Raw genomic sequence first — 27,882 nt, 5'->3', positions numbered from 1 at the left:
AACAACGACAAAATTAACCTTTGCTGTTACCCAACAACTGTGCTGTAAATAAACGCACGTGAGCGCTTTTGCGAACGTGTTAGTGGCTCCAAACTCACACATACTCCTTTGAGAGTGTGTGTGTGTGTAGAACAGTTATGAATGAAAACGCTTACAAGCGAAATTTAATTTTCGTACAAGAGACAATACTAATCTAGTCAAGTAGCTCAGGCAACACGCAGTGAGGAGTAGATTTAGCGCTTAAGATGGAGGCTGGCGTATATTCTAGGGTTTTCCGAATATTTCCCGATTTTTATAGCTTTTAGGCGCTTTTCAATTGTCCTATTAATATATTGGGTAATCGAAAAAGTGTGTGCGGCAGCTGTGACATCTACTGACAAAATACGAAAAGACTTTTTCGACTACCAAATATATATGTACATATGTAACATTAAACTGTGTTTTGCGATATAAGTATTTACCAAACACTATGCTATGCTCTCGTAACTACCTTATCACTCCCAACTAGCGTTAGCTGACTTAAATTCAAACCATCAAATCATAATTCATTTAAAAAGTGTAGCAATTCGAATATTTTTTGTCGGCAGACCGCAAAGCGAAAAATGCTAAAAATGTAAAAGGTTGAAGCGAAACAAAAACTGTACATCGAGAACAAACAAATTTAAAATAAACACGCCAGCAATGCKCGGCAATGATAAACTAAACAAAATGCAGCGACAATGACGGCGACAATTACAGACTCAAATGCAAACACAAATAAATTAATTTATTATTTGCTCGCCACACACACACACACACACACACATTCATATGCGCGTATATATTGACAGCCATTGTCCTGGCAAAAAGTATTTGCACAAAGCTACGCCAACAACGCAACCGCAAAAGCGGAAAAAGCGCGATGAAAGTGCGGGTCGCGCAGGGCGTGTAATCAAACGTAGTGGAGYGTGAAAATATACCGATAAATGAATGAGCGTTTGTTTGTTTTGAAGGAAATAATCGACGAGCACGGCAGCGCCGCATGCGGCGCCAACAACAGCGAAAGCGACAATAACGCACAGAAAAACTTTTCCAACGAAAAAATATAATGATTAAATTAAACATGAATGCGGCGGTTAACAATATCGCTGGCTGCAAAAACTCCGTTAATAGTAAATATAAAAAGTGTAAAAACAATAATAGAAATAGCTCGGAGAGCAGCAACAGCGCCGATGGCGATATTGGGCCGTTGCACGCCGAACTACAACGACTGCAGAACAGCGAACAAACAAGCGCGAGTCGATGGCAGCAGAGAGCACCGTTACAGCAGCGAACACACAGCGTGCAACACACTGATAAGAGCGACCGCGCGCCCAGCCACGTGCAACACCAACAACACTGCCACCAACACTACCACCACCACCACCACCAGCAATGCCATCAACAGCAGCTCCATCAGCTTTTACATGACCACCAGCAAAACGGCGCGACAACAAAGCGCTGTGTCGAGCAAGCGCTACAACAAAGCGAACAACATAAGCAGCCATTTCCGACAAATGCGCCCGATAAAAGGCAGCAACATTTTAATCAACAACATCCACAACATGAAGGCCGACGGCAGCAGCAGCGCCACACACACCAGTTCCAACAGCAACAACAACAGCAGCAGAGCCAGCGACGATTGCGGCTGTGGCCATCACTATGCATCGCCACCAGCAGAAGCAACAATATCAATTGTGGTAGCAACCACACCACCAGCACAATTAAATTCAATTCAATAGAAGCATCACGCCACACACCCAGCACAGCGGCATTGACCACAACCACGTTATTCGCTTCGACATCATCGTCATCATCGTGTGCTTCATCGTCAACGCGTGGTTGGGCATCGTCAGCGACGGCGAAATTTTCGGTGGCGGGGTCGGCGGCGCAGGGTAGCCAACATGCCGCATATATATTTAAAGCCGCCAGATCGGCCTCACAGGCTGTGACAACATGTTATCTGTGGTGGCTGTTTGGTGTGTGTTTAGTTCTCTTCACAAACGGTGCACGTGACTGGCGGTCTGCGGAATTGACGCGTACAACATTTATGGTGGCGGCCACATATTTAGAACCGGACGAACTGATACACGAACTGGATAGACCAGGTGAGTCATCACACATATGCATTGACACACACGTGTCCTCCCTACATATGTCTAACATATATATACATTGGGTTTATGTTATTTCAAATATGTGGCATAAATTTAGGCGTTGCGAAATGATTTAAGCGGCTGTTGAAATAATAACAAATGATTTGAGCAGTCAAATTGGACTTGCAGTTGGATAATTACATATAATATGGGGAGTGTACTTATATATTCGTATGTACAAACAAATGAGGCGTTAATAAGATCGGGAACGCGTGTTGAATCCTTATTATTATTTAATGGCATATGAGATAAATGTTTGTTATGAAAATAACAGCTGTAACTGAAGTATGGCAAACATATTCTTTTAATTTTGCGCTCTTTAAAATCAAGTTGTCAGACAGAAATCACTTTATATATTCGCCTTGTGGGACCCGGGAACATTTATGCAAAAATAGTAACCATTTTCCTCCTTACATTACATCACAGTAGGCAAACAAATTTCAAAATACTATTGAATTTGTCTCATAACGAGATGCTTATTTGCAAGTGTCATATTTTTGTTCGATTCCGAAATGTCTCTTAATTCCTATTTTAACTGGAAAATAAATCATATTTGTTTAAGAGCCACTTTAGAGAATATACTCCACGTTAGGCACGACAATTTGACTGTAAAACCCTCATGATTTTTACAGAAATTGTGTTTGCTCCTACTAATGATTTGCAATTTTTCGAGTTGCAACTCTTTCCTAGTCAGTGTGCACTAAAGAAATTGTTCCATTTCGAGGTTCCCAACTTTCTAAAGAAAAAACCCAGAAACTTCAAGGTTACTGATAAATGTCTATTATCATTAAACAAATATTTTTTGGCATTTTAGAGGATTATATCTTTCAAATGTTGGCCACGGCTACGTCTCAGACGGTCCATGCACTTTCGTAATAAAGTTGAGCGATTTGTAAACGATGTTCAGACGTAAATCTTGCCATGGTGAAATGCCAAACAATGCTGAACAAAAATAGCGACTCGCGTGTTCTGTTAAAGAAAAGCTATTTTAGAAAGTATCTCTACTTAGATCACCCGTTATATAACAATTTCACCCATTTTTTCACCAAATAATTATGATCAAGAAAGTGTTCTCAACTAATATGAGTAAGTCACTAGCCATATATAAGATCATTTTCATTATATTATATTTCACTCTCACAAGTGCGAATTGAACGCCCATAAAAATTATCCACCAGTGTGTTTTCAGAAAGAAAACGATGTAAAATATTGTTAATGCACAAAATATACAAGTTTCACTTTACAATTCACAATTTACATTCTATAAACTGCTTAATTTTAAATGCGAAAAAATCGTGGACCACACCATTTTAAAAGCGCTTTCACACTAAGTAATATTTAGGTGTCTGGCTACAAACAAATTTACAGGATGCGCGCCAGAAACACTTTCGAAATATTTTCACAAACACACCAAACCAAACACAAGACAAGTCACCTGGCGGGCCTCAGGGAGCTTTAATGAGAAACTTGGATAAGCTCGTAAATAAGCATTCCCATATTTAAGTTTATGCTAATAAGTATGGCATGTTCATTTATCAGCTCTCAAGTTTCTGATGCGAAATCATATGCATAAAAGCATAATCAAATACTCGGCGAAGACGTGTGTCTGCTCCGAGTGCCAATTACCTGTTATGTCAGTTTGTAAGTGGTTAATGAATTACTTAAATGCACACCAGAGACCAATTCAAACTCAAATATGCGAAATACTGGAATGAAGCTAAACTACTCGCATTAATAAAAATTGAAATTGGAATTAACTGGTTTAGCTGGGTTGAAATATATTTCTTACCTTCATATTCTTTACTGGCATAGACGCTGCCTACGCGGTTAAACCCGAGTTTTACACAGCGCGCCGTTCGTTTTTGCTTCTAAGAGGCTGTTTTGAATTCTTCATTTTGGTCTTTGAGGATATTTGGTCTAAGATACGCTGCCTGAACCACATATAAAAGAATCATTTCTGGCTACTCACTAGTCAATTTCACTCAGAGAACCTTCCGCACTTGCGCGAACTTTAACACATGGCTCCATCCCTCCCTTTTCTTAGCTTACTTTAAATAAAAGCTGACCTCCTCTTATATTATTATACTTAAATTAGTGGTTTAATTGACGAAAGGGCACAAAGACTTTTTTCTCGACGTCAGTTTTGCAAATATTATTTTGATACGAATCTAACATTGACAAGCTTCTTACGCAAAACAATAACCAAAATGTGTTCAGTCAATCCATTAGGCTGTTTTTTTTTTAGCCTTTTTGGCTCTGCACGACACGTTTGAGGGAAATTTCCATGACCTCACAACCTTCGCTTAATGCTCTGTGATAGCCAAACACTAGACTACCCAAAACATTTCTGCAAAATTATCAACATCTCCATAGCGGCGATTTCATTTCATATAGAAAACGTCAAGACAGCAAGCTCGTTGTTAATTTTTTTCCACGATAAAAATTAAGTCAAACTTTTTGTGCGCAGCTTAATTGCAATAGCGTTCAATTAATAGGAAATTGTGGATTATGCCAATATTTTAACTTTTTTTAGTTATTTGCTTAACATAATACATAACGAAGTTTCAAACAAGCTCATTCTCGAAATTCGACGAGAAATATTTCGATTTTGAGTGCTCGCTTTAAACAAAAGGAGAAATTACTTTTGTACTTAAGACTTGATTTCTTGAAAGAAACTGATTTGGTTCAATACTTTGACAATAAAAACAAATGGATCTCTTAGCATTGTGTAAATACTTCGAAAGTTGCTTTGCTTCGTTTTCTACATATTTTTATGTTTCCGAAAGTTTGGAAAACTTTATTGTGATTACTTTTACACGTTTGACACTAAAAAAATAAACGAGTTCATTTAGCCAGTGCCAACGACTTACGCTCATTCCAATGTCAGCCGTCAATCATCTGCAGACACGTTCCATCAAACCTGCTGTCCTCTCAATAAAATACGTAAATTATTTTCCGAATACATAGCTCGGCATTTTATCATGTCACTAAGTAGTTTTTCACAAATTTTATTGGACAGCTTAATTAATGTTATGCAAAACACTAACGAACGTCACTGCGCATTCACACATACATATTTACATATTTAACAGTTCATATCGGATTTCACATTCCGACAACTTAATGACTTAATTTTGAGATAAAAATAAGCGGCAGATAAAAGCCATGGCTGATCGATCAAGTCACCGATAATAAACTGATTGAGCCGAACTGACAGTCGCAGTTCTACTAACGAGAAGTATTTGCATAACAATAACAACAAAGCACGCTCGGCAACATAACAGCCACAAACGGAGGCATAAAAACTAAACACACCTTAGTAATTGTTTGTGTAAACACACCTCATATCCATCTATTCCATCATCAACATAAATAATTTATTAAGTTCTTGCACATAATGAAAATTGTGTAAGTTTGTAATTTAAGCACGACAAGGAAATCCTTTATTCCTCACTTGCGCTCGCATTTTCATACATGTGGCATATGCGCCACACACACGCATTACATAAGGAGAAAGAACGATAGAACGATAGAAAATCATGCTCACATTTAGTGATTCTGCAGAAACTTTGTTACGACAAGTCATTTTTTATTGGCTAACTCAAATAACTTTAGCCAACTAAGCGAAAAAATATTGTGGCAGCAAAAGTGAGGCAGCAAACAAATTACAACACATGTGGGAAAAGTTAGCAGCAGCGCCACGCGTGAGTGTGTGTGTGTGCGTCGGTGTGTCAGCTGCCAACTTTCAAATGAAATTAAGACACTAACCATCAACTACTTTGTCACTGTTTGCCTCCACCGCTGCGTTATGCATTATACGCAGCCACATCCGCAACTGCCCCGCACCCGCTTCTGCCGTGCCTTTGGTATGTGTGTGTGTGTGCTCGAGGTAGGTGGCTCAGCTGCGTGCAGGCTTCTAGTGCTCTTCAACAATGCTTTATGCACCTTGGCACGTGCATTTAAGTTTTCTAGCTTTTGCCGCCATCATCATCGGCGCAAGAGTGTATGAAGGTGCCCCGAGCAGCCCAAATGAAGCCGTACGTATACGACGTGGCAGGCTGTGTGCAGCCAGAAATGTTGCAAGTTTTCCTTTCTTGTTTTCTTACACTTCAACTACTAAGTATTTGCTTACTTGCCATGGCAGCGGCGGCATAAAACTTTAGTGTGTAGGGTGTGTGTATTTGTGAGCTTGCAAAGAAATTCCTTTAAACGTAATTATGTTGCAAGGACATTTTCATTGTAAAAGTTGCATGGGCATGTTTTTTGCTTAACTTTTAATCGAAAGCATTTGTTTGTGGCTAACACTGCAGCTGTTGAAATTACTTTAGAATAGTCTGCCAGAACTTGAAACGCATGCTTTTTGCTCGCTTTTATTAACCCGCGCACACGTGTGTTGCAACTGCAGTATTACTTTGGCGAAGACAACATGACTAATTGAATTGGTTCGACCGAATCTGGGGTTAGAAGATTAATTGCATCTACCTTGGAAAAACTCAAGTTTGTTTAGGGTGTAGAAACGTTTTCACTACAGTATTTGACATGCCTTAAGAGGTTACATGCGGTAACTTCGAGTAAAAGACAGCATTTTTCAACAATTGTTTTCTCATATAAAAGATGAAATATCTTATTAGAATTTTTTTACTACAAATATAGACTTTTGCAAAGTAATTATGAAATTATTGGAAAAAAGTATTTTAAACTCAGCCATTGCGACGCCATGTCCGGTGAACTCTCGGAAGATAACTTTCTCCAAGGTCATCTAAAATTAAAAGAAATACGTGCTTCAGTTAAAACCTTAACTTAGAACTTGAACGAAGAAAAAACTGAAAATTGGATGTTTGGCAAATACTTTTACAAAAAAAATGAAAATTTTGCAAGTTTTGAAACATGAAATTTTAGGCACGAAACAAATCCTTCGTCCAAGTCTTTAAGAACTGTATATCAAAGATCTGTGTAAACTTTCATGATGATCGGTTGAGTAGTTCTCGAGAAATCTTGCCAACAAAAACACAGTTTTGAGAAAAACGCGTTTAAAGACGGTGCGCTTAGTGCAGCCAGCCTCGAGCGCCCATGTTCGCAAGATCAACTTGAAAACTTAGGACAGCATTTAAGTGTTGTAGAATTTAATAAAACAATGAAAAACATCGATTTTTGAAACCAGGAAACCCGAGTAACCCCTTAAACAAGTGATTTAAGTTATCAATTTTCAAATAAAAATAAAAGTTACATTAGAAGTGTTTTGATTATATCAGATTTGCTATACCGTGATTCAATTTGTTTTCGCAGAGTTCTTGAGGTTCTCTGAATTCGGTATAAGTTATTTAATTGATTAAGTGAAGGAGGTGATGGAAGGATCAGGCTTGATCAAACCATTCCGTCAAGGAAATATTCCTGTGTAGTGGCCCGAAGCGTTTCTTGGCAATTGATCAAAAAATATATATTTTACTTTTACCATACCAATTTTTTTATATTTGCAGAGTACAAACAATTTTCCAAAAAAATTGTGTTTTTTATTGGCTTATGCGTTATGGAAGTAGAGGAGGAAAGTGCCATGAACGCTATGATTTCTACCCTTGTGGTCATTTTAAAAGTAAAAGAATGAAGAATAATTTATTATCTCAAGAAATGTTTAAATATATTTTTTTTTTTGCTTTAAACGGCGGCTACTTAAATGTACATTTTTTCAATACTTGTTTAACTTTCCGGAATTTTTTGAAAATATTATAAGTTTAATTTTTTCAATTTTTGTGATAGAGAGATACTAAATAATATTCACGCCATATTTCAAGAAGATCGACTGGCTCGAAACTTGGTATATTATGAGAACCGCATGGCAAAAGGTAGTTTCGCGTTCAAAGTTTTACTTTCATGCAGTTGCCACCCCACTAAAATGGCTTAACCTTCGGAATTAATTTGATTTTTGAGAAATCTTTTCAGAGAGATACATATTTTAGGATATTTAAACTATCGAATTATGAAAAAACAATTTATATTTTCAAATTTCTTAGCTAGAGTACTTCTAAAACCAGTATTGTTGTGAGCACCTGATGGCCTTGGCTTCATCCAGCTTTCAGAGCTTTGGACCAAATGGTCTACAATAAGCTTTTGTATTGCTTCGCAAACTCGTTTCAAGCTATTCTACTGGCTTCAACGTGCTGCGCTGAATTTCTCAAACCATTGTGAAGACTTCTATAGCGGTAATTTTTTTAAGTGCAACCACTTTAGCTTTTAAATGCAGCAATCAGCTGAATCCAATTATAAAATACACTGCAATTTGCATAAACGCTGCTTGCCACATTTGACACTGCTGGCGCTGCAGCCACTAAAACGCCAACGCGCCACAAAATCTACTTAATTAAAGTTAATGTGCAGTGGCACTTGCATAGAAAAGAATACAGTATTCAAACGCGGCTACGTGCATTTTGCAGAAATGTGCAACATTTAAAAGTTAAACAAGTGATTTAAGCAGCCGCCGGAAAACACCAAAACCCTCAAATCTCGAGCAGACCAGCAGTGTTTGAAGTCTCTTTGGCTTGGTTATGTAGTTTTTGCAGCCGCGTCAGCTTCACATGCAGACAGTTATGAAGCTTACGTGGGGACCACTGTGTGTCGATTATGCTGTGGAAAATATAATAAACCAACGGATGTGAGCATAAAATGCACAAGCAAGGATAAATAACTAAAGCACTGTGTAGGATAATATCCAACCCTACAGTAAAGCCTACAAGTTCCGTGGAAATGCACTGCTTCACAAGCAGGGCACAAAGAGTCAATCTCTCAGCCCGGTCTAAAGGACCGATTTCATAAAAATCATTTTAGCAACGGTAATCGCTGGGTTCAGAGGCTTCTTTGGTTATCGCTGACAAAGATAAGGTAGTGAATTCGGCTAGTTGCCTCTACACAGTTATTGAAGCAATTGAATCAAGAATACAATGTGAGATTCTTATAAGACATCTGAAGCTTAAAATTGTTTGAGAGGAAGTAAAGCAATGTTTCAGATCAATAAGAATAAGAAATGCCTTTTAGGTGGCTTTAATAACTGCACAAAAGTAATAACTGTGGCGTTGCACTGGCACACTGGTTCTACTTGGCCGAATTTCGTTATCGCTGAGCTGATATGCGTTTTACTTACTGCATATATATATTATATATGTGTATGTACGTATTTATGTCCCTATATACGAGTGCTCGTATGTTAAGGTTAATGCGCCCGTCCAACGCCTTGTTCATATTGTTGCGGCGCTGCAACTTTTCTCATTTAGCTGCATAGCATTTTATTTTGCTTTATCGTTGTTCGTTTTCTTCTTCCATTTTTGATGAGAACATGCGAGCATTTTGCACAAACTTGCGGCTGTGCGGACCAGCGTGCAATAAATAACAACGGGAAATTGCATACTTACACACAGCCGTAAATTCATGAATGTATGCGCCTGCTTGCCAGTATGTGTGAGGGTTGTGCATTTAAATATTTATATACCATATATATGAGCGCGCAGTATACATATGTGTGTGTGGGTAGTCTGTGCGAATTTCGCAATGACACTTGGGGAAAAATACGTTTTACATCACAAATTAAAGTGCAACGTCGTGCATGCATACAAGTGTTTATGAAAACCGCCATTGTGCTCGGAATGGCCGAGCGCTGGATTTTCATGGGATTTGCGACTGTGTTTTAAACGTTCATTTTGTTCGTAAGATTTTGGTTTCGTTTAAAAGCCTTGACTCACTTGTGCCCAACGCAAAAAAGCTAAAATATTCTCACATGCATGCCTGTGTGTGTGTTTCTTCATTCATAATATGTAATTATGGCGGCTTGTGTTCTTAGCTGCGCTCAAACTGTAGCCTTGAGACCGGTCAACTGGCGTTGCACAGAAGAAACCCGCTCAGAAGTTAAAATGTTTATATATTTTTTATGTGTTGAATATATGTATGGATAAATAGAAGAGTTTTCTTGAAGCTCTTGACCACCAAGTCAGCGCCCTTTGCTTTCTTTTTAAAAATTATTTGGCGTAAAAGGGCTGAGTTAAAACTGGTATTAAATTCCGGGTAGTTTCGGAGGAATTAGTCTGACACAGTGGGGATATCATATTTCATTTCCAAATTTTGCGAAACAAATTTGTGCATATTTGAGAAATATTTCAAAAAGATTTTCTCACAATCTGCTGGTATATAGAATATAAGAAGCTCTAAGAAACAAAGCTGATTAACTCGTTTAGAAATTAATTGATTTGTATAATATTGATTCAGAGAGTCCAAAATGATTGTATAATCATACATGCTTTCCAGACTCTTCTATACCACTGCATTGTATGACCATATACTCGTATAGGAGGATATGCCATAATCTGAGCATTTTCCATAAAGTCAATAAAATATTTTTACAATTCAACCTACGAATATTTAAATTGTGTCTTGACAACTGCACATACTACTATCTCCATTTTTCTATTTAACGAGTATACTTCACAGAACCAGCCACTCGCGTACATGGTTTGTGTACGACATAGTCCTGCAATGGGTTCAGGCCAATCTTTTTCATTTGCGGCAGCTGGTAGTTTAGCTAGCTGAGCATGGTTGAGAGCAACAACAGTAACATATTACACTCTGCTTTTTGTTGCTATGTGTTGATGATAAACCAAATTGTAGCAGCTGCAGCGTCGGTTTTTCACGAAATTCTTACATTTTATTTCTAGTACAAATAACGGGGTAATCTGCACACAAAAGCAACTCATTCGCATACAAAAAGCACATACACACGCGTACATGCTGAGCAGTCTGGCCATATTCGCTGCATCTCCGCAAGTCTACCAAGTTTGTATGAGAGAAAAGTGACACTTGGCAGACAGTCAAAAACCGAACGAAATGTAAGGCATGACTTTGAAGCTTCTCTGCACGACTGTGAACACACCAAACTCACTGGCTTCCTATGGGGCTGAGGCAGGGACTTACTGCTTTTTACTTTAATCGCTTATGTGTTTGATGCATGGCGTTGTTATGTCCTGTGGACAAGAGAGCTGACGATTTTTTGCGCCACTTGGATTTCGCGGTTAAATTTTTCAAAGTTTTAAATTGCGGGTTTATTTAAGGCGGACATGGCAGGGCATACAATTTAAGGCAGTGAAAGAAAATATATGCGGAACAAACTTACTAAACGCCATTTTTTGACTCGAAAATGAAATGTGAGATTGTGCCTGTGCAATTTACTGCAACTATAAAAGAATTATTATTAAAATGCCCGAAAACATTTGACCAACAGCCCAATGAACTGAGCCCATAATGCTTTATACGAGTTCATAATGGAGTCATCATGGAGTTGTGACATTGAGTGTGGGCAAATGCTAATTACATCGCAAATATTGCTCCATTATATGGCAATATTATTAATGCTTTGGGCCTAAAAACTATTTTATTTAATTTCTAATTTGCGCTGCCGCCCACCGCCAGCTTTCAACACACGCCGATTGGCAATTACGCACACTCCCACACCGCTGTGTGTTAATAGCCGTGCGCTGAGCCCAATAGGCCGTTGCATAATTAATGATATTGCCATGAATGCACACACACACACACACACACACACACACAGGCGTGTGTAAATATGTACTTTGCTGCATATGTTCTTTTAATTCGAAATTATATAAATGAATTATTAATATGCAATATTAACTGCAATGCAATTATTTCAACTTCGCGTGCTGGCCGGCGCGCGCAATTTGAAAAGGCGCTAATGACAAATGCTGCACACACACATACGCACATATGTACGAATTCAGCAAAGCAGATCATATTATGGGATTACACTAATTGTAAATTAGATATTTATTATCAGGTTTGTGTGTCAACACTTTAAAAAATTATTACAAGCGCTTGTAATTGGTGGATTTATAATAGCTACTAATGACCCTCCGACCGCCGCGCTCGCAATTTCAAGGTTTTTCGTATGCTTTTTATGGTTTTAAAAATTTCCATACGCAACTAAAACAAGTTGAACAATGAAAAAATTAAGCAAATTTTTTTGCGAATCCTTCGATAAGCATTTTTTGGGTATATTTGTATGGAAGGATAAAAAAGTTTCGGGGATTGCCCTTTTGGTTTTTGGAGTTTTGCATGCCGTGCCTAAGGGGCCAACGATGTGACTACGTTGTTGTTGCTGTTTGAAAGAGCAATCACGGCTTATTTGCCGATAATTAATTCCAATGACTTTCTATGTGAAAAGGTTAGGAGGATCAAGGGTGTTGAGTAGAGTCATATGATTAATTATGCATGTTTTACAATGTAATTTATTTGAAAACTTTTCTCATTCAATTATTTACGCAATAAAAGTAATTTGTGTGTTAAAAAAGACCTTAAAAGCAGAAGGAAGCGCACTCATACTGATACACATATTGTGTATCAAAATTGGCAACCTTATGCTTAAGACAGGAAGATTTGTTAAAGAGTTTTTAGAGATTATTTGTTTTTATCTATTCCAGTTGCTCCAGCTTTTATTTTGAGCTTTTTTGGTTTGATTCAACAGCTTCAAGCTTTGAAGCAACGAAGAAAAATATTAATATTTGACTGACTCTTTTGGAAATCTGTATATAATAAAAATTTATGAACACACAATTTAGTGAATTTATTAATGCCACAAAATTGGACATTTAACGAGCAAAAACAATTTATGTTTTACAAAAGAAAACGGTGAAAAGAGCCGAAAATGTCGACAACAGTATCACGTGTCGCCCATAGCAGCGCTGATACTCCCGCAATTATGACCCTTTCAGCGCCAAGTTTTAATTAACAAAAGGAAGAAGCCCGCTGTCTCTGCATTTCTCCATTCGATTCTTTTTACTAAGCTTGTGGGCGGTTCTGGCGAAACATTAACGTATTCATGACACATAAAACCATAAACGTTGCTTTATTGCTGTTTCTGCTTGCGAAAAGTGACAACTTCAAGGGCGCGAACAATCTCCAATACGAAGCAGTGGGGTGTTTCATGAAATCCTGTTTGTGGCTGAAATATTTAACTTGCCGAAAAGCATAAAGAAAAAGAAATTTTTACAGTTTTCTTTGGAGCTGAGAAAATGTTAATTTGTAAATCTTCAAAGTAACATTATGTTGCCCTGGCATTATGGGAGCAAACACATACATGTGTATATAAAATTTTATAATACGCCATTAATAAAAGCAAAGTGTGACCTTAAGTCGTCTAATTACAGCTCCCGCTGAAATTAAATTAAAGTGTTGCCCTTTTGAAAGCGGCTTAATCATAAATATTATACCATGTTATTTATATGGCGAACGAAGAAGTGATTAAAAATTATTTATAATATCATACCCACCAATAGTATAAGTGAAAGTATGGATTATGAAGCAAGTAATGAAGGGCTAAGTTCGAGTGCAACCGAACATTTTATACTCTTGCATCTTACCAGGATAAAGGTCAGGGAAAAATCTTAAGGTTTGTGATTTATATGCGATGTAGGGCAAATCTCCACACGATGTTATCAAGGTCAGGTACAAAAGTTGCATCGGTAACTCAAACATACGCCGATATATGCGGTATAAAGTCAACAGGAAGTTTAAAAATCCTTTTTTTAGGTATATGGGGGCTAAAGAAATTATTGATCCAATTCAACCCATTTTCGATAAAGTAAACTCCAACCAAGTCAATTCAAGTTAAGTTAAGTTAAGTTAAGTTATGTTGTGTTATGTTATGTTTTGTTTTGTTATGTTATGTTATGTTATGTTATGTTATGTTATGTTATGTTATGTTATGTTATGTTATGTTATGTTATGTTATGTTACGTTATGTTGTGTTATGTTAAGTCATGTTATGTTGTATTAAGCAAAGTTAAGTCAGGTCAGGTTAAGTTAAAATATAATAACTTCAGCACTTGTCCTTATGCATATCAACATTTCTTCTCCAATAAGTAAAAATAACGTATCCTAAGCAGAATGCTCACTATGGTAAGTCACTGACAAGATAAAGATTATCTATCACCAAAAACTCCACCTTTTTGAAGACGACTGTCTCATAAAAAGATTCGTGAGCTATCTTGGCTTACGAAAACAGCATCATCATTGCTTCAGTTCTTACAATAGAGCAGAGTAGAAAAAATGCGCCATTAAAGTGTGGCCTAGTGACCTGAGTGGCGGGCATGGCATTATTTTCTTATGAGCCAGAAGCAAAAAATTGAACTAGTTGAACATAAGTACTTTGTCTCCGAGAATAAGACAACAAGGCAATTGTTCTGAATACGAGGTGTACCATCCGTTCGCATAAACAACTGACTGAAGGAACAGACAAAGCATTAGCTGAAAGTCGTACTAAATTTTAGTCAAATAAATTGCTGCAAGTACTCGATAAAGGCGTAAGCAAAAACAACGAAATAGAAAAAGCAAAGGCAAAGGCGAATTTGTATATTGAGAAAACAAAAATGAAAATTGAGGAAGCAAATGAATGAAAACAAATGAGAGCAACTATTTGCCGAGCACACGGAATGAAGAAAATTGCAGGGCAGCAACAGGAACAAATACGGATATACCTTTGTATCTGTGATATGAAATTCATGCTGAAGTAAGCGCAGCTAGCAACAATGACGCAGACGAAAACAATAATGGAAATACAAGAGAAAACAAAAAGTAACAAGTAACAACATCATGGCAGTAACAAATTGAACAATGCAATATGCTGAGCAGCACCGAGCCGAACTAAACTCAACTGAAATGTTTGCCATTTATTTATTTTGGCTGCTCTTTGTTGTTGGTTATTTCGACAGCGCCGCCCCTCTTCCGGTAAAGTAAGCAATTGAATTTGCCAATTTAGCAATAGCATGAAAGAATCAACTAAAACAAAGTATTTGGCGAAAATAAAAACAATGTGCAAGAACTTAATAATAAGCGCAAAATTGGAGCAGAAGTAGTGAAATTTCATGGAGTGATCATTTAAGAGCAGGATATTTGCCGAACAGAGACATGATAAAGTTTTATGGGCAGCAAAGTCCTAGCAACATATCCGGCGGCAGCGGCAGCGGCAGCGGCAAAGTAGCACGGACGGAATTCGTGTTACGAGGCAAGTAATTGATGTCCATTTCTTGGTTACGAAACTGCTAAACCAAACAACATCGTAACGAAGAGTGACACGTTCCATTGATGAAAGCAGCAAAGAACTCGCCAACACTACTCAGGAAAGTTGTGGCAGAGCACCGCCGAGGCAGCAACAGCGCAGAGTCAAAGGCGAGATTAGCTTGTGAGTTTCATACGAAACGATTACCGTTGCTGGGCAGGTGCTGCGATAAAGTTGAAAGCAAAAACTGTGTCGCAGAAGGCTATAACTACTACTAACAACCACAGCAGGAAAAGAAAACTTGCTACCGGTGGAAATATATTAGGAAAATCAATAAACAAAGTGTAGAGACGGCCAATTAAATAAGAATACCTGCCAAAGGATATAGGAAGCGAGGTAGGCCGAGGGAGCGGCAATAAACTTCGGGAACGCTTCGCAATGGACAAACTTCAAACGGCAAACAACAAACGATAAACGATAAAGGACAGAATATTAAAGAAAAAAGTAAGGAAAGTAAAAAGTTTCTGGGGAAGCCAAGCATACACTAATAATACTATGCACGCACACTTACAAACAGCTACATGCATTTGGTGAGCTGAGCGAGTTAAATGAAACCTTTCGGCCTAAAATTACACCAACAACTGTATAATTTAATTAACCGGAGTTGGCTGCGCTGGGGGCGTTTCTTTTGTACATGGAGCCGCCGTTAGCAACCAACAAATATCGCTAAAGTTACATAGTGCATGGACCCACTGGGCGATTAAATTTGTGCCTTTTGGGTGGAACTTGAATTTTGGGTTTTACACGAGTATGTTCATAGTTTCTTGTAGCAAGTTTAATTTAAAATACGAGAACATTTATTTGCCAACAAAATTCCCAAAAAAGTTTAAAATTTCTTTCGATATAGGAAATCGCTATCATAGTCCCTAATTAAAATTAAATTTGTCAACCTCTTGTTTTACTTTAAATAATATTTAATATCCTATGGTAAAGACTAACGGCAATAAAAAGTTTTAACAAAGCCTTTGCAACGTCAAATGCAAATGTGCCACAGCTGTTGCACATATATATGTGCACACACACCATATATACACAATATATTGATAACATCCACCTACAGAATCTCCATTTCGACATTAAAAGCCATTTGACAATAACAACATTTCATTCGATTGCTCGTACAAAAGTCATTTGTCATATCGATTGCAAGCAGCTGGCAGCGCCCATCGACACGAAATGAAAACGAAGGAATAGTAAAAACTAGCAGTAGCAGCAGTGGACGCAACGAACGGCGTGCAGCATGGAGAGACATTGAAACGAGGACACACATTTACAAGGCTAAATACGTGCGCATACCCGAGCAGATAGGAAATCATGCGAATGTAGCCGTGTTGCCAGCAAGCAGCCGTCAGCTGCTCATGTTTCGTCATTACGTCGCACGCTGTGCCTCTGTCGATTGTCCTACACTTGGATGCGCACCATTGCAGTTGCATCGCTCGGAATGTCTAGGCAGTTGAAATCGTGTTAGCAACTAACAAATGAAAAAAGCTGCGAAAATTGACTAAGCAAGCACAAAGGTGGTGGAAAATGTGTTTATACTATGTGTGAACATATGTACATATGTATAGAAGACTGCAGTTTGTAGATCTTACATCAGAAGTAGATATTTTTATATGTTACCAACGAAATCCCATGGTTTGCTTTGGTGCTAATGAGACATCCTTTTTCTTTAGCTAAGTTAACCACTTTACTGTATCGATTCTTATTTAGCAGTCCATTCATTCGAACTAAAGAAAGATTTTAGAAAAATTCCAAGGTGTTCCTCAAAGAATACCTTTTTATAAGAAACGCTACCCTGTCATAGAATGCAACGTAAACCAGTTATATATACATAATAATAAACTTTTGGTCAGACGATATTTTGTTAGTAGCTTCTTCTTCAGGGCGAATAGCCAGAAACCATACGCAACTATACACTTTAACAAGAGATATTAGTGCTTATAAAGACGCCATGCCAGGCGAACATAGCCATGAAGGCATCATTTCGTCGTTGGAAGAAGAAGGCATTCCTAATTATATTACTTTAGTCTTTCGTCACCTTGGACAAGACCTAGCTCTCGTTCCTGTTTTTGAATCTAGTTCCTTGGATTACTCTGTTCTGGTCAGGTCCATTTCAAAGCAAGATACATTGGAGAAGTTCTAATTACACGCGTTGTGAGTACAATCTAGGAGATTGCCTAATTTCGCCTTAGTTTCTTTTTACAAGCTTTTTTTATTTTTGCCACTTCTCTTTAAAATAGTTTCCTCCCACTTGGCCATATACAAATTCTCAAGTTTTTTGATAAAAAATAATCGCATTTTCATAGTCCGACAAGAAAAAGAGCACCAAATCAGGAAAAGGCGGACAAAAATTGTGTGATGCGAAATAAAGCGCTTATTTTTTCTCATTCCGCTTTGTCAAATGTCTAGTAAATCGTTTTTATATTCACTTAGATGTTTTGCCCAAATGTTGGTTAAGCCTAGTGCTCTTGAAAGTGAATGTATAATGAATTTTGAATGAAACGGTTATCACTGTGGTCAGTGCAGTGAGAATAAAAAGCATAACGGAGAATGGGTAAGCGTTGCCTCATACCGTTTTGAAAATTGCCCTCAAACCAAAAAATACTGTTGTACATAAGACTGTGATTCTTTTTTTAGTTTAATAAAATTTCACTTTCTCAAAAATATGTTTTGAAGGTTCATAGACAACTTCCAAAATTGAATTGAACATTTCTAAAGTGTCGTAAAATTGAATAGGGAAAACTAACAATTATTATTTATATTCAAATATCCCCAAGCATGCCAATATGATACCATGAAACCGAAATTTCATTTAAAAAGACACACGTTATCATTCCGAAGACTACTAAAATCAACTTCACTTTTCCCATAATATAAAAATAGACTGACTTAATTGCGATTTGACTCAATTAAGAGAAAATTAACAGAGTTGAATAGTATCTGCAGAGGATCTTAAACTATCTTATCTTATCAAACAAAATGTATGCATTTAACAATTTTTATTTCTTAAAATATTTATGTACTTATAGATGGACTTTCACAACCGTCGTGCTCTTAAATCTTCACACTAGCTTGTTATCAGTCCCTTATGTGAACTAAAACTTCACATCACTGATTTGGTTAAGTAATATTGGCATTAAGTCATCTGATCAGCGCAGCGTAGCTTCATTTACCCTCACCCATATTTGCTTGCAAATCAAAGCTGAATTCCAAACAAGATAAGCAGATTTATAGCCATGAAAATAAATAATCTACAGAAAGCCATGCATGCAGTCATGCGTATGTATTTGTATATAAGTATTTGACACAAGAGACGTTTGTATATCCTGTAATAAGTTGAACTAGTTTTGAGTTACTTTACAATTAGTCCGAACCAATCTCCAACTGTTCTGCTGTTTGACTTTTCCCACATAAGCAGCTGTTGTTTCTATGAGATGTCAAGTGKGAGATTTTGCTCAGAAATATGCCAGTTTCACGCTAGTTCAACACTGATACCTAACACTTTAGCTCAATTCATATTCTCAGCAACAAATTTGACAGTTTGAATTYTTAYRAGATCTTTCGTGCTTTTATTGCAAWAATGCTGATTCGMTGATRTAAAAAGATTTTAAAAGAGTTGCCTTKGAGCTAGAGAGATTTGGTTCTAGGAAATATTTCGTGACTGACTGGTAAAATGCTTCTCTGCAGGGTGCTACACATACTTGTATGTTTAAACGAACGCATACACATGCGATAATGTGTGCACTAAGAATTTTATGAGACAGCAAAAGCCACAAATCCGAATTGACGCCTCGCTGAAATTAATCATTAATATTTGTCGACATAATCGCATTTGATTTCGCTCGATTTTTCCTTTTGTTTCTGGATAATTCYTTCTTCTAAACACACACTTTTGTTATAGTCTTTGACACTCTGACATAATTAACTTTAAGGAACTTCAGATGACTTATTGACAAACAGTCAAAGGCATCGCAAGCATAAAGTCACATACATACATATGCAGGGTATCAGAAGTACGCTCAGCGACCTCTTGCTATAGCAACAAAAGGGCATTTGCTCGCTCATTCGCTTGATAAGCATTACTAAATGGAACGGCGAAAGTATTAGAATGTATCCATTGGTTTCCATCACATGAGAAGGCTTCTCACATATCAAATTTCAAACAAGCAATAAGCCTAGCCAAGCAGGCTTCCATTTCAACAAGTGCAGAATTCCATATTAACTCAATCTAACTAATCCAAGTAATGGGAAAAATAGAGACAAATGAATACAGCAAAAGATTGAAGAGAATTCTCAGCTAATCGGTAATCCCATTRTTTACATGATTTTCTTATCTGACTTTTAGAGAGATAGTTCTGCATCTGAATCCAGGTTTTTTCGCACGACTGTAGAAAACTGGAGTTACTGTGAGCACATTTAATTTTTAATAATTTCTCTTCCTTTGTCCCAAATGTCAAAAGTCTACATGTATAGATGTACAYATAGTATATAAAAAGCATAAGCATCAGCTGAGCTTGATATATAGTACRTAGAAACCGATGTGATTAATTATATCAATCGGCAAAGAAGCGCCAACTCAGGCGCGACTCGGAACGCACGCTGCCAAAACAAACAGATCTTTGTATACAAACACAATGGACAGGAAAATAAATCGATTTCACATTCCTTTATTAAAATTAATATAAAAGGAAGAAGCAAACGAACGATAAGAGCAGCACATCCACAGACACGGCTGCATGCAGGACAGAAGGGCCGAGTAAGAAATTACCGCAATAGCCCTTGGAGCAAAGTATGGATATGAGCATTCTGTGAGCGCAGAAAGGCAGAAAACCGAAAATACAAAACAAAAACACAGTCCATTATCTCTTTTCGCGATGAATGAATCGCTCGCTGTGAAAGCACACAAATCCAATGAGTATAATGAGCGTGCGAAATGCAATTAACAATTCCACTTTTCGCGCTGACAATCAATTCGAAAACAATAACAACAACGCGTACGAGTTTCAATACAAACACAAATGCACACACACATATGCGCATATGTATGTATAGTGAAGGCAATAATAACGGGAATAAAATCAAATTAATACAAAAACTATACAAAATGAGAGTGGAGAAAGCCGTTAGTTGGCAGCTGAGCTGGCGCTAAGTAGGTTCGAATGTGAGGTGTTCGCAACCGATAGCTTGCTTTGCCGAGCCCCGGAAGGAGTGTGAATTTTAGCCAGGGGCAGGAGAGCAGGGCTCACAGCGCGCAAATGAGCTTTATATCTTKGTATACTTTTGTGCGCTCGTTGGCAGGTGGCAATGGGTTCAAATRTGTATGGCTGAAAAGTTTTTATCATACCAATAACCGGGCTGAGAGCTGGCGGATTAAGTTCGTGTCAGCGAGTGAGTGAGCGAGTACAGCTGCAAGTGCCAAGAGATAGCGCCGCTRCAGTGAATAGCTGGATAATTAGTTTTGGTAGTAGCGCTGCGAATACACAAACAATTGCCAATTGTAAAATTTGATTAAGTTTCGTTTTTCTTTGCGGCAACCACCTGATGGTACAGCTGATATGAAATGACAGCGCTGCAGAATGCTGGTGCCGGCGATGCTAATGAAATTTTAATTCCTTMAAATTGGCGTGCAGTTAAAAGAAGCTTGGCTAATGCCGATCAGTTGGTGGCATTCCGAAAGCTTGTSGCATTGCTTAGAAAAACTACACGGAACGTGCAAATATTAGTGCAAACAAAAGCGAGACTCATTTATTGTGGAAAAAATCGATTATGCAGCAGAATAAAAGGTTTTAGAAATGTGCTTGCGATAAACACATAAATAAATTACTGCTGTCAATCAAAGTGGCCATCGATTAAGTTGCAACGAACTGTGGCGTTGGCTTTGTGCAGACAAATTTCTTTTGTTGAGGCTTTTAGCTGTCAAAGGGCGCTAGTAGTTTGAGAGCGCAGTGGTAATGRCCCACTCTTTACTGACTTAATTACTTCCTGTCAAATACACATTATGAACTTACACTTAGCGCGCTGCAGTTGGTAGTACCATGGTCCSGAAGCACATTTTTACAACAAGCCAAAGAAGTAACGCAGCCATAAATAATTACTGAGTGTGCTTTTATTGAATGGAAAACTTAGTTTAAGGTCTATAGATAACATAACAGTGATCACCGAAAATTTCAAAATAAAAGGGTCGTTCCAAGGTAAAYAGGACTTTTTGAATCCATCGCCCCCTGGTGACGCCATCTATATGTCGACTGGTGCGTTAGAATCTGCGACAATGATCTTCGAACATTAAAAGTTGTTTTAAAATGATGATTGAAGTTTCAATTGATGAACAATTTTATGGCGATAGCAGAGTGCACGAGTGATGAAAGGAAAGCGTTATGCAGGCGGAAATTCAAAAGGCTTGCACCGGCATAGTGGCGGCCATACCGGCCAACAAGCCAAAACATTAGTTGAATATGCTTTTGGACTATGTAAAAAGCTGTATTGAAGCAGAAGGAGACTATTTTCAATAAAATAAATTCATTTAGCAAAAAAATCCAGTTGTTCTGTTTTTTTTTAAGTCCTGTTTACTTTGGAACGGACCTTATAGATGTGAAATTATGCACACGTCCTTTTCTTCGCAAGAATATCATTTTTCGGAACCGCCGATGGGATCGGAAAACTTCATGAAATCTAGCATCGATTACTGTCCGAATCTTTCTTATTTTCTTATTATTTTAAGTTTTTTAGTTTTTACCCATTACAGTTATAATTTAGACCCGTCTTATAAGTCTATAGACAGTCTAAAACATCCTATGATATCCATACATTCACCTATTTAACTGAAGCCTGGCTGATGACACTGCAATACTATATAAGTAGTATTATATAGTGAAATACCAATATTGCATACATATGTATGTATGTATGTACAATATAACATTCTGATATTTATGACTTAAGATAATGATATTGCAATAGCACCGTTAGTAAGTACTCAGTTATTTAATGCTTACTGTGACAGAGTTAGGTTTCATTCTACCCAGTGTCCCACTGACACTTACTTTCACACAAGCCTGCCCAGCACTGGGCCACTCCTACATGAATCGCCTGAAGAAATATGGACGGAGGTATTCGTGACTCCATAGTTCAGCAATTACTCATGTTTATCGCTAAATAACAAGAAAGGAGCTTTGCACACCGACCCCCGCCAGCCAGCATTGCTATCACCACTTACTCTTTTCATCTTCATCATCGCAACCAGCAACCAGCAATCAACATAATTTTAGGTTTATTAGACAGCTTGCGCTTATCCAAGCACACATCGGCTAACATTATTGTGTGGCAAGCGAGAGAGCCAGCTTTTGTGCCTTTGTTGCGTCATCCACTGCAGTGGCCATTAATAATCATCGCTCCTACGGTAATACAATTCTAAACACCTCAGCCAAGAAAGACAGCACAGCTATTGAGACACTGAGGGTATCGCCAATACGTCGAAGCCAACAAGGCCCTAAGTCAAACAAACAGTTCACGATGGTTCAAATTAAGAGCAGCTTATTTGGAGTTAGTTCAATGCCAGTGTCAGCTGCTGGGACAGCTTATCTCGAGTTTCACTCGGTGCGGAGAAGAGTTCGTGCCGCACAGACAAAGGCCGCAAACCGCATTACAAAACATGTACACAAATGCACAGGCGAAAAGTTGGGTGTTTGGTTGGTGTGAGGTGCGAAACGACAACAGTAGCCGCAAAATAAGTAAGTCAGATAAAGAAAACAACAGCAACAAAGGACGGCTGCCATTGTAGCAACAGAAAGTTTAAGTTATATTTTAGTACATCTATTTAGGCGTAAATTTTCGGTCTTTGTTGTACCTTCAAGTCCACTACGTATCAAGTGTACGTATTTCCTCTGCTCAAGTGTGTGCGCGTGTGTGTGTGCTCAACCTAAGTGCAGGCGACCATAAAAATTGATTTATATGCCCCATGTGATTTTATCACCCATGAAAACGCCTTGCGGCGCCAAACGAAATCCTGCCTTTCACTGAGTGCTCAACGTGTTTGTTGTTGTTATTGCATTGTGGCACGACAATCGACTGAATGGTCTAAACATAAGTATTTGCAAAGAAATTTACACAAAAACGAAAAAGATTTTACACCTTGAATAAGTCCAAAGTGGCAACAACCATTACAATTGCCACAATTGGCTGTGTGGCAATGCCGGAGAAGGACGACCCAAATTGAAAATACCGGTATGTATGCATATGCCCCGGCATTTGTGCAGGCGGATGTGTTTTCCATTTAAATATCCCAAATATGCGACAATGTGTTGAAGGCGAGTCGGCAAGCAATGGACGAAGGATGGCTGGCAGTTCAACGTCGGCTTGCTGTTCCTGTTCGGCACTTACTTGCCATTGTTGTTGGGGTTGTTGCTTTGCTGTTGTTGAAGCTGTTAGGTCGATGATATCTTTGGGTCATTTATTGATTGTATATCAGATTAATATCTCGATTGTTACGACCGCAATGCAATTTTCAATACCACACAAAGCCCAAGTCACATACAAGCGCACACATACTCACACTTACAGAGTATATCTGTATTATATTGATGTATTTATGTACAATGGTACGGGTTTTGTCGAAGGCAGCTTACTCGAAAGCTTTGCAACCATTTTGGAAGCATCTGCCTCCTCGACAAATCATCTTTCCATGCCCACCTAACTGTACCATTGGGTTTTAAGTTATACACATGAAATATGTATCGATGAAAATTTGATCAAACGTAATTCAATTTCTGCTGAAAGTGTGGACAGATTTCTCAAAAAATTACATAAACAAATCTGGTTGTGCCTTTAGGAAGTTGCAACAACTGGGTATACTAAGTTTGCCATAAACTTTGTAACAATCAGAAGAGATCGTCCCAGACTATAAAATATATGTATATATAAATGATATTGTAGATTTATCCATGTCCGTCTTTCTGTCGGTAGATAMATTCGAACTAACCTCTTAGTTTCTGCCATAAAAATCGATATATTAAAATGAACTTCTTGTAAGGAAAGTTTTTGCCCCCGAAATCACTTAACGGTAGGCCCAGGAAACCAGCTGTTTCAGCGCTTTCGCACCCCTTAGAGAGAGGGAGTTAAGTTTTTTGGATTTGGTTTTATTCGGTGACTCATTGCAGTTTCATGCGGAGACTCATTGCATGCAGGGCATATTTTTGTAAACCAGGGCCTATTCTGAATAATTCACTATAAAGGGTCAATAAAGGCGGAGTCAAGAACGGCGTTATAGCTCTTCTAAAATTTGGTCGGTATATTGTTCAAGCAAGTGACTGAAAGGATGGTTTCTGCGCAAACACCCGAGCAGAAATGTCTTGGAGAGAAATATGCTACGTTTCTTTACAAGAGGCTTTCGGGCCACACCAKGTAAATGCTTTATGGAATAAATTATGTTATGGTCTGTAGTGCGGTGTTCTGACAGGTCTGTATCTCCTTCATCTGCGTTCTGCTGCATCTCGGCGACYATTTGTATTTGGCCCAACTGCTACCGGTTAACGACTTGAGAATCTTGTTGYGGCTCTGTACTTTTGCAACAAYCGCGGTTATGGGCGGAGTGAAGGAGGCCCTAGTTTGAAAAAAAGGAGCCCTAAAATTTCCTTCGCGACCATATACTTGAGATATATTCAAGACATACAACTCTTCTTATTATTTGGACTTTAGCGACATCTTGTGGGCAAAACGGACTCGAAAATATCAGCAACACAATCTCAAGTCAACTACCGTTAAATTTTTTTTTTTTTTGGTTTTTTTTTTTTCTCCATTTTAGCCATCCACTGAAAAATCGCTGAACATCAAAATAAAAATTGGCAACTGTCGCAGTTTCTTTTGCGAAGATAAACTATCCGTTTCCTCAACGCCAAACCGAAACGAGCTAATTTGATCAACTGCAATTCCACGAACGTCAACATAATTCACTTCATTGTTTTCAACTTAATCACTTCTGCAGCGCGTTGGGCGGTGCAATAAGTTACGAAACCACCGTTAGTTAGACTCACACATGTAGCGCTGTTTATGAATGGTGGACTGAGGCTGAGGTGTTTGTGCGCGGTAGCCTCGGTCGTAAGCGCCAATCAATTTGGAACATTTTTCACCAACTAATCTCATTGTTATAGCTTGTGATGTGACTGGCTGGCACGCACGCGTGGAGTTGYGCCACTAATGGAGCACGGGGCAGGAACAACGAAGAAACGCCATGGCTGTCAGTGCAAAAGTAGTAATTTATCTTAATTTACTCATCTTCTTCCACTTAAATGCCACTGTTGGCCAGCGTCGAAATGAAATCGTAGCTACACGCCAACACACATACACACATACACACACATGCACATATGCACGTACTATAAATATGGATGAGCTGTCTTGCGAGCGAGCGAGTGTGAACTGACCAACAGCTGGAACAACCCAAAGCCAGTGGCAGCGGCCTGGCATCTTCTTGCTGAATTTTGCATGCTGGCAACTTCTGCCTCACACTGATAATTGCATACCTCCACTGCTTTGAGTGGCTGTGTCCAACAAGCGCGCCGAGCTGATGGCTGTCAGCCAAAAMGCAGCAGTCAGGTTTTGTAATATAAATGAAGAAGAGGATGAAAAATTGAAAAAAAAAACTTAAAGAGCGATGTTCGGCTGCTGCCTTCTTGCACGCAGCCTTCCGCGGACCTATGCATCGCCTCGCCACATTACTCATTAGTTGCCAAGTTTGCTTATCTGCCGCTCCGAGGCGTTCAAGATGTTGCATGTCAAATTTTGTGTTTTATGGACTTGTGATGTATTATCGAGGGAATATCTGCAACGTCTGTTGGTGCGGCAACGGAGCCGAACCACTCTGCTACATTCTCGCAGCTCAAAATCTTACCGAAACTTGCAATTGCCAGTTTTTGCTGGTGGTCGCTTGTTCGCATTTTACAATTCGAGTTAGTCATGCAACGTTAAAGTCCAACTGAGGGTGTATTGCAAGGATTCTACATTGATTGCGAATAGAGACCGTGTTTATGGCCCACCTACGTCAAAATTTTATGAAAGAATTTTTTTAAAAATTTAACTCTGTGTTGGTGCCCTGGGATTGGTTTAAAGCATCCATACATACCATTAATTTGTGAGAAGGTTTCATTTATTAAAACACATTAATAAAAATGTCTCGCAGTTGATTAAAAAATAAATTAGAGGGAATTTATAGCTCTTTGTCTAAAAAGCGCCAAGCTGTACRTCTCGAAATTTCAGAATATGCCATTAGAATACCTCCATCCAAGCCAGCAGCCATTCCAAAATAAAAACTTTCATTTGTGCTCTTCTTTTCAGTGCCCTTGACGCCGGTGCAAGGCGTGCTGGGTCGACAAGCGATGCTGCCTTGTGATATTTCTCCAATGGAACGGGACGATGCAGTTTACATGGTGCTGTGGTTTCGGGAGGGTGACGGAGAGCCAATCTATAAGTAAGTTCTATAAGCAACATCAGCATAATTTGCGGAATATCAAATAATGTATGTATTTCGCCTAAAACTCAAACTATTTTCATATTTGAAACAGYTTCGACGTGCGCGGCCGTCAATTTGGACAGGCGCGGCTGTGGTCTTCCGAATTGGCATTCGGGCCACGCGCCTACTTCAGCAGCACGTCCCACCCGGCACAGCTGAAAATCGATAACGTACGCATCGAGGACGAAGGCGTCTACCGGTGTCGTGTGGATTTTCGCAATTCGCCAACACGAAATCTGAAAATCAATCTCACCGTCATTGGTAAGTATTCAAAAGAGGATTATGTAAATGAACGCAGTGGATATTAATATATGAGGCCCTACGAAAATTTGTCTGCCAATTGTGTGCGTGATTAGCTCTGGGCTTTGCTTACAAATGGATATTGAACGCAAATGGCGAATTAACGACGATTAAATGGACAGAATATCTGCAAATCGATTTGGACGACTATTCCCAAACATGCTTTCGCCCTTCCCCCAAGCCCGAGCACACACCCACACCAACATATACACCGTAGTCAACCACAGCAAAAAACAAAAAAGAAAACTCGCTTGATTCTTCCAACGTACACAAAGGGTCTGGCATTTCATGCATACTTCCATTGCTACTTCCGCACACACACATTGTCCTGCCGTTCGTCTGTGTGTGCAACAATCATTTTATTGTCATTAGGCGCGGTGCAAGTGCATGTGTTCGYTTATGCAACATGTAATTTTTCCTACGTACTTATGTACAGTACGAAGGGAGAGTATAACAATAACAACAATCACAGCAATTATGACGCTGTGATGGCATAAAGCATTAAGGCAATGCAATAGGCGGGCTGTCTGGCAATTGTCTCTTCATTGCAGTTGGTAACCGCCGCCTCGACCGTATTTGTGACAGCACTGCTGTGGCACGAAAGGCAATAAAGTTGCCTGTGAGTGCTCCACCCTCTTGTTTGTTGTTTTTAAGAGATTTATGCGGCCCAGTGTGCTTTAAGCACATTTRGCGAGRTTGTACACACGTCCCTGCGTGCAAAAGACACTCGCGGCTTATTGTCCGCCCATATCATCAGCTGACGTTTTCATAAAAAATCGCCAACGGGCAGAACTGACCTC

General features: G+C 38.7%; 1 protein-coding gene across 2 annotated transcripts in view; it reads left to right on the top strand.

The window, feature by feature from the left end:
- Positions 1-27,882, top strand: part of LOC108972994 — a 111,457-nt gene that overhangs the window by 49,150 nt on the left and 34,425 nt on the right. The window contains exons 2-4 of one of the 2 annotated variants that reach the window (XM_018939984.1): positions 993-2,126; positions 26,608-26,740; positions 26,835-27,043. In XM_018939984.1, coding sequence (XP_018795529.1) covers positions 1,088-2,126; positions 26,608-26,740; positions 26,835-27,043 — 1,381 coding nt within the window. In that variant the 5' untranslated portion in view covers positions 993-1,087. Of the gene's footprint in view, positions 1-830; positions 2,127-26,607; positions 26,741-26,834; positions 27,044-27,882 lie in introns of both variants that reach the window. The other variant, XM_018939980.1, reaches the window with a different exon arrangement.

The sequence above is a fragment of the Bactrocera latifrons genome, unplaced genomic scaffold (genome assembly GCF_001853355.1).
Source record: "Bactrocera latifrons isolate USDA-ARS-PBARC rearing strain unplaced genomic scaffold, ASM185335v1 scaffold_11, whole genome shotgun sequence".
NCBI classification, from domain to species: domain Eukaryota; kingdom Metazoa; phylum Arthropoda; class Insecta; order Diptera; family Tephritidae; genus Bactrocera; species Bactrocera latifrons.
Note: the sequence above shows the minus strand (reverse complement) of the source record. Positions and strands in the feature narration are given on the sequence as shown.